Genomic DNA, 16356 nt, shown 5'->3' with positions numbered 1-16356 from the left:
GCACAAGACATACCAGAGGGGCAATCGTTCTACAATCTTGTAGATTGTCTTTTCTGCCACCCCTTGAATCAAATGGGGTGGTGGTATGACCAACAGAACCTCCCCTGCTGACCTGAATACTCAGGCATGTTGATGGAGAAGAAAGCTTGCTTTCAGATATTTGAGGCCTAAGTCATTTGCATGTTTTATATGTAGGTGTTCATGCCTTAAACTGAGCTTGGTAGTGAATTGGAAACCAGTGCAGATCTTTCAACCTTCTTATTCAGACAGACCTTTGAAAACTTGGTGCATATGACTTGGGATAAAGCTTGAGAGAAAGGCAAGGCATGCATGTATTAAATAAATAGTTACCATTTCCAAACTATCCTAAAGGGCAACCCCACTTAGAGCACATAGCAGTAGTCCACCCCAGAAGTTAATAGCTAGTGTGGCCAACTTTCTGACAGTAAGAGCTGTTCGACAGTGGAACAAACTCCTTCAAGAGGTTGTGGACTCTCCCCCCTCCCCCCGGAGGCTTTTAAGCAGAGTTTGAAAGGCCGTTTGTCATAGATGCTTTAGCTGAGATTCCTGCATTGCAAGGAGTTGGGCCAGATGATCATCAGGGTCCCTTCCAAGTCTACAATTCTATGATACTTTGATTCTATGAAATCCATAGATCTGTGATCTTGCAAAGGTTGACAACAACAGTACTTTGTGCACAGGTATAAAGATATGTGTGTAAGAGACAATGCAAAAACAACAGTACACAAGGAAGCAGGATGACACAAAATTATATTTCTGAACATACGGGATAAATAAATCCATAAATCCATAATTCCATTAAGTACATGTCACTAAAAGTAGGAGTCACAGTTCTCAGTACACCAGAATCCTTTTTTCTTTTTTCTTTTTGCAGAACAAAAGGAAATGCCACCCAAAATATCAGGTATTCTGTGAGTTACAGGATCAAAGTGGCTGAAATAACAGAAGAATTTTTTTTTAAGAAAGCAAGTACAGAGAGTCAAACTCATTGAGTTAGAGGGGTGTTGGAAAGCAGGGATACGATCCAGAAAGCCTCAATATTCTGTCTGGCTGCAGGCAACAGAATTACATAGGCAGAAGAGGTCAAAATATAATTGCAATTTCCCATGCATTTGTATTTTCTAACAATACAGAATCTCCAGCTTTATTGGGTGTCCCCACAGCAAAAATAAATAGGGGTGACATGGAGGATAGAAGTATGACATGTTAAAAGGCTATCAACTTTTTCAGGACAGAGTTTGCATACCTTATACCATAGCAAAGAGAAGAAGGAAGAGTTTGATTTACTGCTCAGGGAAACTCATTAAGCAGGGAGACATTCAGGCCAAGAAAATTACCTAAACCTTCTCACCTTGTCTCTGGTTTGACCAGTTCTAGCTAATATAGCATCACCCCATTCACTTCCACCCAAAATCCACTCTCTAAATGCCACATTTAATATATCATTCTCTCCCTAGGAAGCCACTCTGATTGTTGGTACCTCCACACATTCCAACCCCTGACAATGGGAGTTTTACTTTTTATCTTATTTTAACCATGTGTATATGGTTCAGAGTGGCCTGGCCATTCATATGCTACAAAGGCCATGAAGAAGCCATGTACCAGGTGGAATGCTCTTCTTCACAGCCTCCCTGTATCGATATTGGGAAAGCTAGACTCCAGTTAGCAAAGATGCAGCCATGCTTCCAACTGAGACCTATCACAAGTATTATGTTTTTCTTCCAAGTGAGCAGAAGCAAATAACTCATGTTCACCTGGTAGCTTCAAAACATTATTGAAAGCTGGTGTTTTCTAGAGCACCGAGGGGAACTGTGAGAATCCACTCTCTGATGCTCAACATTAAAGAGCTCTTGCAATCCTAAAACACTGAGGCTGTACTCTGCCCAGCAGAGCTTGAGGGCAAGTGAGGAATGGAGTGATGAGTCATTATTCCCTAAACTGCTCACCTGCAGCAGATGGGGGGGGGGGGCTTTTTAAACATGGAAATTGGCTACGTTCGGTGCTCAACTCTTCTTGACCTATGAACAGCGCTCTTAAACCACAACTGAACTCTTGGGCTCATATAAAGGCTGGAATCCCTAATCCTACAGCAGTCATTTTTAGTTACCTTTTGCCAGTAGCACAATGTGCTCACAAACTATTGATCAGTGAAAGGTGGTTCTCAAAAAAAATCCTATATTGAAGTCGCTAGGGAGTTTGCAGTGATATTTGACCAAGGAGCCCAACAAGAGTAATTTTCCAATTTGTTCCAAGACTAAAGTTGGTTCATATGCTCAGCAGAGAAGATTACATTTTCCTGGAGTCATTATGGGAAGCTATTTATCTTTAAATAGGCGGTTGTCACAAGCCACCATGCTTTTTTCTGAATACATAGTGCTTGTAATGCTCTTTCAGAATCTTTATAGTTATATCCCTGGCTAAATGACTCACCTTTTACCAATTTTCCTATGGTATATCTACAACCTGGCCCTTGTTGTAAGAATCTGAAGTCTGAATGATATGGAATCATGCCGTGCCAAGAGGGACTTGTTTCAGGGAGGTGTCAGGTGACTGTTGAGAACCTGAAGAACTTTTGGCTTCTTCAGGATGCAACAAGGCCCAAGCATAGATAGTGCTTTGTAGAAGGTGCTTAATGCTGCAATCCTATACATATTTTCCTGGAGAATAAGTCTAACTGAAATTAATGTAGCTTACGTCAGAGCAGGTGTGTATCAGACTGCACCAAGCCTTAAATACGCTTACCAAAATGATGCCACCATGCGCAAAATGCACATTAATTTAATTACAAGTGTGAAGATTGCAATGAACACATTTGAGCAAGGGATGCTGTCAATTCTCCTTTCCCCTGGAAGCACCCTTTTTACCCTTCAGGCAATTATCACAATAATGGTCAAAAGAAATATACAACTACATCACTTATTTTCCTAACTTCACTTTCTCATCCATCAGGACATACTAAAAACCCACACAAGATACAGCAGCAACTCAGTTAAAGAAATTTTGAATCAGTGTACATTTCATTCAACGGGTGGAATTGGCATTCCTGCATCAAGAAGAGATGATGCAGGAATGAGTGTCATTGCAGGCATCATCTCAGAGGAAACACCCTTCCTGTGTAGGAGAGGACTGAGAACGTCTCTTTTGGAACTTAATCCAGACAAAGTGGACGTGCTGTGGACTGTGAAATCTGCAAATCTGGATGGTGGTACACAGCTGGTAGTGGATGGCATTGCACTCTACCTAAAGGTCCAAGTACGAGAGTTTGGCCTATAGGTTAGCTGTTCACTTCTGGGGTGAATTTAAGGTTCTGCTATGCTATTAACCTTTTAAATGCCTAAACGGTTTGGGACCAGGCTATCTCAAGGACTACCTGCATCCATGTGTCCTTGCCTGAGCTTTAAGATCAGCATGTGAAGTCCTGTTCTCCAATACACGGCAAAAGTTGTGAGGTTTCTGGGTACCCAGGACAGGATAAACCCTTTTCTGTTGTGGTCCTGTATCCTTGAAATAGCCTCCTCATGGAAATACATGTGGCCTCATCTCTCTTGGCCTTTATGAAAGCAGGTCTACATTTGGGTGTTTCTATGGTTCCTTTACGTAAAAACTGTTTGTTTCATCTCTTCCTGCTATTTTTGTACTGTCACCTATGGCTATATTTGAAATGTTAATGTTGTAGTGTCTTAATATTGTTTGTAATCCACCTTAGGAGAGTAGACACCCTAAAAGCCAAGGTTTAAAAAACCCTATTTAAATAATAATAAAAAGAAACAGAATGCTTCTTTTGAGATGGTGCTTGCCATCTGCAATATATAATATAATCTGTTGCATGACTGATTGAGGGCACAATTTTTAGTCAATTAAAAGTATTTTAATTGATTACTCTAGCTGTTCAATTAAGCACTGCATCCCTCATACATACACCCTCCATTATAACACTAGGCTTGATATCCATCACTATGTGATATCAAATTTCCTTTGTACCATTATTTCTTCAGCGGGACATGAAAGCTCATCAATACTACGAGAGAGACTTAACAGGTCACAAACATTCAGTACAAAGGAGCCACAGTGAGTTGCTTGCAAATTAAGAATGAGTCCAGAGACTAGCAAACAAAGTATATTGCCTCTCTCATTTTTCTTTTCTCATTTCAGCACATCTGAATAGGGCATGTTGTGAACATAGCACATGGATTCTAAAAGCTAAATCCTGCCAGTAATCACTTCTGGGATGTGAATGAATAGTGGGGTCCATAAGGGAGCTTCTCACCATCCTCTACCATAGGTAGTAACTGCTAAACTCTTCTCCTCATGCCCACCCCTTACTAATTTACAGTAAATAAATTATCCGGCTATGGAACAGGAAACAGTTCAATATTGCCCATCAGTGCTGTCTGCATCACCTTTTGTTAGGTGGGGCAAGCAAGGATATATTTCATGCTTAAAATCATGAAAACACAATTCCTGCTTCTTTGCCTAAGCCCAGATAAAATTTCCACACTGCATTTTGTTTCTAAGACACCGTGCTTAGGAAGAAGCATCATTTACTGAGTGTATGCCTACCTCTAAGCATCTCAGACCAAAATAAAGCTAAACTTTTTTTTAATTAAAAAAAACAGGTTTTTTTTAATAAATGGCAATGCCTTCTGATGACACTTCCAAGCTGAACAGAAACATATGACCAAACATAACAAACCAAGCTTCTTATATTGGCATCATTTCTGTGTTAAAATTACCCATTCACGCCATCATTTTTGAAGCAGATGTGTCTATTACTTCATGCTAATTGTGGCCTCCCAGAATTTACACAAATAGCCCAAAAGATGCATGTTGCCTCCATGCAATTTCATCCATCAAAGGGATATCAGATCTAGGAAACCTATCATGTGTAAAGCAAGTAAGTAAGACCAAGCTGCACATCCAACTTTTAACCAAGGTGGAAGGAAAATGTTGATAGCAGGGGCGGGTAATGTTTGTAATTGATTGGGCAATTACAAAATTGAATGTTTGTAAAAGCATTGGGTTGTAGCCAATGGATTGGTACCGTTCTTGCAATGACTTGCACCTGCACAACAAGATTTCATCTTCCTCCCCCCCACCTGCTTTGGTGCAAGGCTGCTGATACCTTTAAGAATTCTTCTTAAAACAAATGCATGGTATATATTTTTTCCCAATGTGGTGCCCTCAATATGCTTTTGGACTCCACATGGCATCTTCTCTGGCTGCAACATCTGGAGGGCACCAGAGTGGCTACCCCCTCTTCTAGGGATTATGATAAGGCACATAAAATATTTCCTTTTCTGGAGTTGCATCACGTTTGGAAGTAGCCCATGAACTGTCCTCTTCCTAGAGCATATTTACACTACAGATTCCCTTAGACCAGTTTAATAGGAATTAATTCCTTCTCTCTAGGGAATTGTAGGACCCATAGTTCAGGAGGGAGGGCACTGGGAATCTCTCAGACAGAATTTGCAGCATCCTCAAGAAATTATGTATTTTGGATGATTTGGGCAGGCTGTAACAATTTTACTGATATGACACCTACGGGTTATCTCCAATGAAGTTGCCCAGTTAGTATAAAGAGAGTCAGAAGAGCAATGGGACTTCCTTCCCCCTCTGCCAAAAAAACCTGACAGACCTGTTCTGGGGTTTCCCCTCAACCCTCTGGAGTAGATCTGAAGTTGTGCTGAAAGACAGGGAGGAGATGTTCCACTGCTCAAGCAGCAAGCCTTGCACCAATGGGACAACTTTATTGGATGCAATTCAATATAAATTTTTTATATACCCTATCTGCAGATATTTTTGAACAGTCAGGATTTGTCTAGTTTTTCCCAATCTTTAAAACAAATGGGTCATTCACTAGTTGTCTGTTTACACTGGGATAATCTATCTGCCTTTTCTTTCAGGGCTGTCCACAACCATTTAGTAACATCGGTGAGCATTGTGTGTACAGTATATCTTGTAGAAGACCCAGGCCATATGGGTGGCTTTTTATTTAGCTGAATAACTCCCCCTTTATTGAGCAGATTTCTTCAGGAGCAAATAGTGATCAGTGAGACAGACCCCTTTCCCTGTTGCAGCAACTGAAGAAAATTTAATAAGACCTGAAAACTACAAGCTTATCAACCGTTCTTTTAAAGGCTAAGAGCTATACCATTTTGTACAGCTTCAGAATAAAGCATCATTAAGGACATAATACAGTACTTGATGGCTGTTTTTCCACAACAAAATGAAAAGCTGATCAGAAACGTTTTTGCAACACTTGCCTGAAAAATCAAAACACAAAGACCAAACAAAAAGAGACAATGATTAGAATTCTACACAAATACCTATGCACTAGCAGCTACAGAAACAGTTTAGCAGTATAATCCTACACATTTACTTAAAAGTAGGTTCCATTGAATTCAATGAGGCGTACTTCCAGGTAAGTGAGTACAGGATCACAGCCTAAATGTTACACCATGAATCTGGCAATTATCTTTTTAAAATAAAATCCACAGGGTTGGGGTCCCCCCCCCTTGTTTCTTCATAAAAATAGATTTTACAATGAGACCTTCCTTACAGGATAAACGTATTTTTAAAATTGATATTCCTTTAGATATCCCTTCCAATATTGCCCTTCAAAGGAGGACAACTTGTTTTACAAATGCATAAAAATATAGAGAGTTTTTTAGGAGAGGCTGTAAATGATGCAAGAATTGGGAATATGCTACTGCAACCATCAACAACACAGCAACGTACAACCTTGTGGTGGGCTAGTTTTAACAGACAGCAGCTCTGGAATACAGAGGAATTTAAACAATGCAACTTTAGCTGAAGGAAGGGAGCATCACAAAATCTAGAATGTGTTGGGGTGGAGGGTTAAGACCCACTGAGCCATTAAAAAAAAAGATTCAAAACACTGTTATGAAGAATAATTCCATGAGACACAGATAAAGTGGTTGTAACTGCATATGCAGTTGTGACTAATCTACAGCACGCACACACACACACACACACACACATTCCCCATATCCTTGGGTTTTTTTGTGTGCACTCTTGGCTGTGCAGCAATTCTGGATAATGATTTATATCCACAATGCAAAATTGGACCATTCACTTTTTACTGGGTGAAAGAAAGCTTTGCACCTGAATTCTCTCACACACCCTCTGATTATATAAGCTAAGCTGGTCTGATTTTTTTACTATATATATATATATATATATATATATATATATATATATATATACATAAAGTGGTATAACTTAGCATACCATGCTTTGCTAAAAGCAGTTTATCTTTTATAAGATTAGTCAATACAAAAGATTCCAATGTATTCCAGTGCAGGAGGAGGTAGCCTGTTCTAAAGCAATCCCTTCAAGGCAAATAAGAAATAAAATAGAAAAAAATCCAAAGTGGAACTTGGAAGTAAATGAACCCAGCCATAAAAGGATGTGAAGAGCTCAGTAGCTGTGTCAGCTATTCAAGTAACACTGCGGGATTCAGTTGTGTCGGGAGAAAACCAACTTGTTGCCACTAATATGTAGAGCACTGTTAACAATAAAAACTGCCTAGCAACTTAGCAATACACATAACAAAACAAAACAGGAGCAATGGAGGCAATATGAGGTCAACTGTATGAATGGCAGGAGTGGTTTTCCATGCAGAAACTTTTCCTACCTTTTATTCGGCTACCCCTGCATATATGCTCTGTAAGCCTGTGGCCTTGCAAAAAAAGGGGCGTCCAGGGCATGTTCTAGGGTGCACATCCAATTCAACAGTGCACTTGGCCTGGCATGAACTGAGAGTGCATCCTAGACAACACCCAGCTCCGCACTGTAATTGTGGGCAAGCTGACGTTGGCCCTCTTGTTATAGGCCTTCCCCCTGAAAAACTCATGGCAGCCTTCTGAGGAACAGGGTTTCCTAAAATAAAAGTTGAAAAAGTACAATGCTCGCAGGTTATGTTGCAAAGGTTTAAAAATAAGAAAGTTCAAGCCACTGTGTGTGTTTGTTTGTTTGTTTGTTTGTTTGTTTGTTTGTTTGTTTGTTTGTTTGTTTGTTTTAAAAAATCATGCATTAATATATTTTCTTTTCCCACCTTAATCCTATGAGCCATTGCACTGGGAAATACATGGGTGGTGTGCAATAACTGCTGTGCCAGCAGTTTGCTTTCCACAAACAATGATCTTGCAAGAAGTGCTAGGAGGCTGTAACAGCACAAGGGCATGTTATTTGCCTCTAGCGTCAAGATTGCTAGTGCACAACACAGGTATCAGAGACATGGCAGGTGTAGCACTGGATCTTCTTTATCTTTGTGGCTGCCCAGAAAGGCTCCCTTCTCCAGAGCCAGCCACACAGGTACAACTGAATGGGCTGGTATTAACTTCTTATCATGGAGCAGCAACTGGTAGGTGACACAGCTGCTTGGATTTGCCAAGCGTAGGGCAGACATCAGTGCAAGTTACTACACACAGCTGCAGCCGCTCAAAACTTCTAAGTTCAAGCTGTTCAGGCTGTTTACAAACTGCAGGTGAGATAAAACAAATGAATGGGGGGAGAGGGACTTGCAGTTGCCTGCAGAGTTCTCCAAAATATGGAAGAAACAAAAACTGTAAATGTCTTTCCCCGTGTTAGTATTTTACAGCGCCCTCTCTCTCCACCCTAGCCTTTCAAATGCAGTAAAATGATTTTAGATGCCCATTCCAAACTCAGTTTAACAAAACAGTAACAGAGTGGGGGTTTTAATAATAATTTAAAAAATCAAATGAAGTCATGTTTATACTTTTACAGTATCTTTTTTCAAAGAAAAGGAAGTGCCAATACACTATATCAAAACACATATTTGAAGGAGCTTTGGATCAGGCGTCACTTCCTCCTTTTTCTTTCTGATGTGCATCTGCAGGTAATTTTGTTTGCATTATATGTAGAAAATCACAGTTCTTGTTGCATCCCCCCCAAGGATGAACAAACACGCACGCACACACACACACACACACATATATATAATCATAATTTGTGAACACTGTACACTAAATATTTCTTTTCAACAGCATGACAGGCATTGGGCTTATGGCAGCAGGTGTGAATAATGCGCAGGGTCTGAAATCTAGGGGATGCCATATAAGCAGCCTCAGACACAAGACAGGTTGACTGCACCTTCCCGCAAGGTAAACATAAGAGTATGTCATTTCAGAGTAATGGGGCAGTTAGTATTTTGAGGCTTATGATGCTGGAGTTACCCTAAGTCCAACTCACACAAAACGACGCAGCCACTTTGGTGGCAAACCTCCTGAACACCAACACTGTTCAAATTAAAAGGGGGGAAAAGTTGTTGTTGTTTTTCAACCTGTCTTTCTTTATTACCTATATATTTGATAACAACACTTTGAATTCAATGTACTTCTAAAAGCTTGTTTTCTGTGAAGAATCCAACCTTTAGGCTTCTCTTCCCTTTAAAATTTTCTCTATTACTTTTAGACTTTCCCCAGGGCAAGAAGGAGAGAGGAAACACCTCTGCTTTCTCAATGCAGAGAAGCCACCAAGAAGCCTCAGGACCTCACTGCACCCGCTCAGTGAAATTCTCTGGGAAAACTCCTCGGCATTGGTCAAGTTCTTTGTGCTGAAGCCAATCGGATTCTTTCACACCCATCAGCCATCCTTCATCCTGCCAGGGAGAGAAAGGGAAAGACAGACAAAAGGTTTGTACAGAGTGAAAAACAAGCAGGAGGGCAGCCTAGGACTCTTAGGCCGCTGATCACAACCTTGAGCAAACAAGGCAATCAGTTATTTATTGGTGATAAATTTGTTATCATCTATTATTGAGGTTTTGAAGAATCACTGTGCTGCTTTTGCATACATGTGAGCTTTCACTGAATTTTTCACATTTTCCTCCTCATGGGTATATATACCTGTCAGCTGAGGACAACACTCCATGCATCTGAAGAAGTGAACTCTAGGTCATGAAAGGTAACAGCACAATACATTTGCTAGTATTTGCTAGGGCGCTAGAAGATTCTGTTATTATTTCTGGATACACTGGGTTGTATCCAATTCTGTGCAAGCAGAGTTCCGCTTATGCAACTGGACTTCCTCTTCCCTCTAGGAGCACCCAAAATCTGCTCTGGAGGTTCCCACAATTCTCTGGAGTAGATTCAGTGATGCACAAGGAGTTTTCAAGCAGAAGTCTGTTGCGCGAGCAGAACAGCAGAGCCTAATATGGAGTTTCCTAAGCTCCATTGATTTTGGTTTTTTGCCTGTCTTGAAATTTGCATTTGACAAATTCAAGCCTTATCTGAAGATGAATGTACTTAGCTGCACATGTAAGGTCCTGCCCACCTGTCAACGTTGACCCACAGAGGATGGGGGAATTAGGGATCCAGCCTGCTGCCTAAATCTAGTTCCCCACTCCTGTTCTAAAGTCACTTAGGAGCTAACTACAATAGAGAAGAGAAGACATTTTTAAAGGTGCTATTTGCTAAGAAGAGATATTCCTAATCCATTATCACTTTAGGAAGAGAGCTTGTCTATGAACAAAATAAAACACACACTCTCTCTTTCAACACAATGGGATCTCCTAGGAAGCTGTTATTGTGAAAAACTGAATATGATTACATCTTGGTCATTTCCACTCATGAGGTACAAAGTGGCTCTTGCATCAAGAGTATCTAAAGGCTATTGAGGCCTTGCATAAGAAAATGTCCATTGTTTGCATAAGGCACTCAGGAAACAGGACTGAATGCTTCTGGTTTCTAGAGTGCTCTGATCTGCTAGTGATGGTGACACACAAGAGGCACATAGGGTTGTGAGGGATTGAAGACTCACTACTATTTCTGCGGCAGGGTCCCACTCTCCAGCACCCAGGAGCCACCCAATCACAACATGATTTAGCCACTGAGAAGAAGTCTTCTCACCCTTTGTGCTGATTGGAGCCAATCAGAGGAGACGTTTGAAAGTAAGGAAGAGGTGCCTTTGTAAGGAGCTAGCAGGGCCTTTCAGACAGCTTTGTAGGCTTCAGCTGGCTTGTGGGCGGCAGGCTGGCCACCCCTGCTCTATACTAATCCTTTCGAAGAATCAAGCAGTTACTTCAGAGATTCTGGTTTTGCAAGACATCATCTCCATTCATCTGCTAGCTGCTTGAAGGTCACACACACAGGAGAACGGGGTTTTCAAAAGAAGTCTTTCTGGTTGAAATCCAGTGTTGTACATACTATATGACACTGGTGTGTGAAGCAAAAAAAGATGATGATAAATCCCACATGCTCTCCTTACCTGCTCGTCCGGGTTGTCAAATGGAATCACCAGGACAACATCTCCAGCCTTCAGTTGTAGCTCATCACTGTCAGTGGCTGCATAGTCATGCATGGCTTGTGCCTGCAAAGAAATAATGACTCCAGTGAAGGGAGAGAGCTTGCTCCAATTCATGAAGAAGGGGTGATGCATACAGCTTCTGCCCACTTTTACCCAAACCAACAAGTGAGAACATGATTATCTATCTGCTATCCCACCTCCTCTTGTCCTGCAAAGTTATTGTTTTGTTTGCTAATATGTTATGTATTTCTGTGTTTTTATATTGTAAGCCCCACTGTGATCCTTAAATAAATGACATTATAGACATTTAATAAATAAAAATAAAATAAATTTGAACCACAGAAGCTCTATGGTAGGATGATTTTCTCCGAAGGGTGTAAAGGAGGGGAGACACAACTGGTTGTTTTCTTTTGGTTATTTCACCAAATAAGTTAGAAAAAGAGATGCCTGGGACAGTGCTTGAATTATAAGGGGGCAGAAATGGTCCAGCTCATGTATCTTTTGTGACAGTCCTCTTTGCTACTATGAAGGCTATGTTTTTTGCTAACATTGAGGAAACAATAGATCCTAACTTGTCGGAAGCCACCCATACTATGAGTAACAGCATGCACAAGGTTTCTCGATGCACTAAATGATGCTTGATCCTGTCCCTTTGGCTTGCCTTTACTATTCACTTAACTGACAAGGAAACACAAATTCATTTTAGTGGACATTGGTGTGGAATGTGTGCCCGGCTGAGGTAAATGTTCTTCCTCACACTCACCTTAAACAGGAAGCCTGGTGGCATGTCAGCCCTTTCGGAAGCGGCTCCACTTTCAACTGTTCCATTGACTGTGGCTGGGAAGGTCTCCACAACTACAGCAGGCAGAGAGCTCTAAGCATAGCAGTGAAGGGAGGCAAAGAAAACACAACAAGGAACACTTGAAACAAGACACTTGGCAAAATGAGACCCCACTACACTAAACTGGTTCACCCCATTATTCAAAAATTCAACGCCAATGTATTGTGTGTTTTTCCTCCACCACGTGGGTGTTACAATTTATGGCCCAGAGTAGCCATTAAGGTGAAGAGAATGACTCATGACAAGATGGGAATTTTAAAAAGGGAATCACAGACAGTGGCAAATATTAGAGGGGAAATCAGGGTGGTATAAAGATTATGGAACACACAGCAGGTGTCTGTCACAAGGGTGAGAGGAGATATAGGTTCATAGTAAGAGGCAGAAGTTCTTCTAAATCTTTTTTATTCCCTTTCCTTGATCTGAAATTACTACCTGTCTTCTTCTTGGTAGCCTCTGACCTCTACGTCCTCAGCATCATTTTCATGCACAAGAACTAACAACTCAGTGACCTTGTAAGAGCAATAAATTTGATGCCTCTGGCCAAATTTCTTAGCAGAGCCAGACATGGTGAGAAAGTGGAATCAAAACTTAGGGAGGGGAAATGAGAAAGGGTTCTGTGCTTTTAGCCTTCATGGTTTGCCTGGAGGGATCTGTCAGAGCAACAAAGGCTGTTGGACAACATGAAAGAGCCAGGGTGGTGATTAACTGGGACTGGGGAGAAAAGTGGAGATATTCTTTCTGACTCAGACCACTTGCAACTGCTGCTGCTACATGCTTAGCTGTTTGCATCAAAGGGGAGATTTTTCTTCTGGAAGACCACCTGCAGATAATTAAAGGGCTTTGTTCAACAGTCACAACCCAGCAAATTGGGCCCCTCCATCAAGGATTCTGTACTACTTGAAGAACAGAAGCTACAACAGTGTCGCTTTGACGGGTTCCCATCTGACTGAGTTAAGTGAAACAGTGATTATATATTGTGTGCCAGCGACATGGGAGAAAGAGATCCCACCGCCACCACCCCTCTCCCTTGCCTATGGTCTTACTGAGGCAGATCCTGAGTCAGTTTCGGTTTTAGCTGCTTCAGCTCCAGCTGCTGCTGCTTCTTTGCCAGCTGCCTCAGCACCAGCAGGAGCGGCTTCTGTGGGCTGCAACACAAAAGCCAGTTAAACTCCTGGAACCCCAGCATGCCCAGGAGAGCATGACCTGCCACATCTTTAGGACTTGCTAGAATTATGAGCATCTGCAGTCCTTAGCTGGACTGCAGCACCCACACTGTTAAAACAGTCAGGTATCGGCACCAGTTGGGTATCCCAAGTTCATGTGTTGGCATAGATCCAAGCTGCACAACTTTGAGGAAGAGCAAATGACCCTGGGCTGGAATGTAGCCTGGAGCTCATCGAGTTAGCTGCTTATTAAGTCTTTGTGGTTGCGCTATGTGCGTCAGTCTCACCCATCTCAGATATTTTTCATGAGTCAAGTTTAAAGGAGGTACACCTTTGAGGGGTTTCCTGCACTAAATCGGATCCTCTTCACGGAGGGTACGCATTGCGATCGGACCTCCAAGCATCTCCCATCTGCTGGGGTGGGCAGAGCTATGCCCTGCTCCATGCTGGTTGGTCGTTTTGCATGTTTCCTGGACCCTAAAGCCAATGGTGTGGCTTAGGGGGTGGCTGCAAAACTTTATGCCCTGCGTGTTGTTTGCTGATCCTCTTTGCCTTCGCGCAGAGGAATGCCTACCCACCCGCCCTTTATCTTGGTGCACTTGGCCTTGCTATGGACTTTGTTGGTCACCTGTTTTGCAACAGGGGCCTGGTAGGAATTTTTCCATTTGGCAGATTGGCATGGTCATTTGGTTTTTGCCTACCACGCAGCAATTGTCACAACTTTGTAAGGTTTGGCGGTTAGGCATTGGATCAGTGATATGTGGGGAGGGGAGGGGTGGCCATCACCTGTCCCTCCAAGGTTAAGGGTATCCCATTAAAGGAATCAGTGGTTGGCCTGGGTCTTGTTCGAAACCCCGTGGTAGGAGCTAGGGCCATACCAGGACCCCACGGAAACACCAGGGGAGCTCAAGTCGGTCCTCACCGGCGGGTCTCCCTCTGCCGGTGTTTCACCCTTTTATCAGATTCCCTGCGAAGCAGATGGGAGTCTGATATAGTCGGGTGAATCCAATGCCTAAGCCAATACTACTCACATTCTGTATTTAATAAAGTTGTGGCCTAAATTTTGCCAATAATTTAAACTAAAATCCTGTGTATCTTCATTTTGGGGGGTATGTTTGGGGGTTTCGAAGCGCAACTTGGGTTATGAAATTGATCCAACTAATGAAGGTTTCACATTTGCATAACAAAGCAGCTTGAAGCAAGAGCTATTTTAAACCTCACATTTGAAGACAACCTCATGTTCTCAAGTTTTCCAGTGCTGACCCTGTCTTTTTCCACATAAGCCAACAGTGTGCCCAGAAGGTTCTCTCTTCCGCATGATTGCATAGTTTCTACCGTTTCTTTTATGGCTGCAAAAACTGCTGTATCTCTTCATACAGTTGCGTAGCTTCAAAAACTGACGCACTTCACCTTGAGTAAAACGTTTGAACGTGGCTGACAAAATTCTTGCTTGCAGGACTAGGAAAGGAAAGTCTGATGAAATCTGGCAGTGCACTTCCTAATAACAGCAGACCCTTATAACAACAGAACAACAGAAGCTGTCTTTTGGACCAGGGTCAACTGGTCACCAAGTTCACTGTTCTAAGTCAGCAGTAGTTAAATAATAGACCATCAGATCAGATATGAAGATGGCATACACCCTGATCAGTTATACCACATGAGGCTGTGCAGAGTTGGCAGCATATAGTGAGAATCAATGCTATCAAAGACTGCCACCACCTGGCCACTGAAGAAGAGACTAGTGAGAACCCATCCAATTTCCTGTCTCTCAGCAGTTAATCAATAGGGATTACATGCATCTCAATCTTACAGTAAGGCTGCATTCACGCAGCAGTTTATTATATTTTCCCTGTGTTTCCTTGTTGATTTCTGCCATATATTTTAACTTTCAGGTGACATAAAAACCGTTTCCAGAAATAAAGCAGACTATAACACAAGTTTAGCACTCATTTCTGGAAGAAAAAAAATCCATTTGCAAATAACGCAGGAATGAGCACTAAACTCAAGCTACATTCCACTCTGTTTCTGGAAGTGTCTTTAACGTTGTGTGAAAGCTGGAATACAAAGCAGAAATTTATGTTAGGGAAATGTCAGGAAAACAAAATAAACTGCCGTGTGAATGCAGGCTAAGAAACATTTATCAGAGATTAAAACCAAAAAAGATTGATAATGGAGCCTATGGAACAGGGGACCTGACTTGCTGAAAGGTTCACCTACTGAGGTGAACAGTTCCAAAATGCTATTTAAGGTGCTTTTTGGCTTCTCTCCTACCATTTGCATTCATTTGTTAAAGATAGAAGTCCAGTTCTCAATACATTTACATGAAGTTTCAAAAAACGATTGCCTTGAAGGATGGTGGATATACAAATCATATTTCTGTCTTCTTGCCTTTTCCCCCCTTTCATCTATGAACAGAAGCTTTGCAAGTGAAGTACATTTTTTTCCTTCCTCCTTTTTTTCCATGGCTGCCCCGTTCCCCACATCTCTGGGGAAACTGATAAGATCAGGGAAATCTTTGTTGATGCTACCAACATTTCTTTTCTTCAGAAGAATAAAATATGCAAATCGATAGGGGTATAAACAATAATGATTATTCTTTTTTAGCAGAATAATAATAATAATAATAATAATAATAATAATAATAATAATACCACTGCCCATTAGTGAAATAGATAAGGCTTTCTTCTGGGCTTGTCATTTTCATGCTGACCCAAATGTATATTATTTATCTACATAGTGGAGTATGAGGGAAATGGCAGTGGCACAGGTGGGTAGGTAATGTAGAAAGGAATGTTATGCACATCATTAAAGCTGCCCATTCTATCTTCCAGTGTATGAATGAACACTCGTCACATTTCCTTTTAGTCCACAAGGGCTTTAAGAACATATGCCACTTGCCACCATTGATTGAAACTTACATATTGGCAATTTAGGATAAGTAAAATCACATCCAAGTGTTGTTCTCAAAAGGTTTCCAGTACGGATCTCTGCACTAAACAACTTGACTAGCCATTGTCCAAGATGACACTATTCCTAATAGGCCTC

The 16356-nt window shown here is 41.5% G+C and overlaps 1 protein-coding gene across 18 annotated transcripts in view; it reads right to left on the bottom strand.

Annotated features, from left to right (window-relative positions):
• Positions 1-7233: 7233 nt before the first annotated feature.
• BIN1 (bridging integrator 1) overlaps positions 7234-16356 on the bottom strand; it is a 115915-nt gene continuing 106792 nt past the window's right edge. For all 18 annotated transcript variants that reach the window (XM_081197039.1, XM_081197028.1, XM_081197040.1 and 15 more), the window contains 4 exons: positions 13192-13293; positions 12071-12181; positions 11269-11370; positions 7234-9664 (listed from right to left, as the gene is read on the bottom strand). In XM_081197039.1, the coding sequence (XP_081053165.1) occupies positions 9557-9664; positions 11269-11370; positions 12071-12181; positions 13192-13293 (423 nt within the window). In that variant the 3' untranslated portion in view covers positions 7234-9556. The remainder of the gene's footprint in view (positions 9665-11268; positions 11371-12070; positions 12182-13191; positions 13294-16356) is intronic.

The sequence above is a fragment of the Podarcis bocagei genome (assembly GCF_964188305.1).
Source record: "Podarcis bocagei genome assembly, chromosome: 1".
Classification (NCBI taxonomy): Eukaryota; Metazoa; Chordata; class Lepidosauria; order Squamata; family Lacertidae; genus Podarcis; species Podarcis bocagei.
The sequence above is the reverse complement of the archived record's forward strand: the minus strand, read 5'-3'. Positions and strand labels throughout refer to the sequence as shown.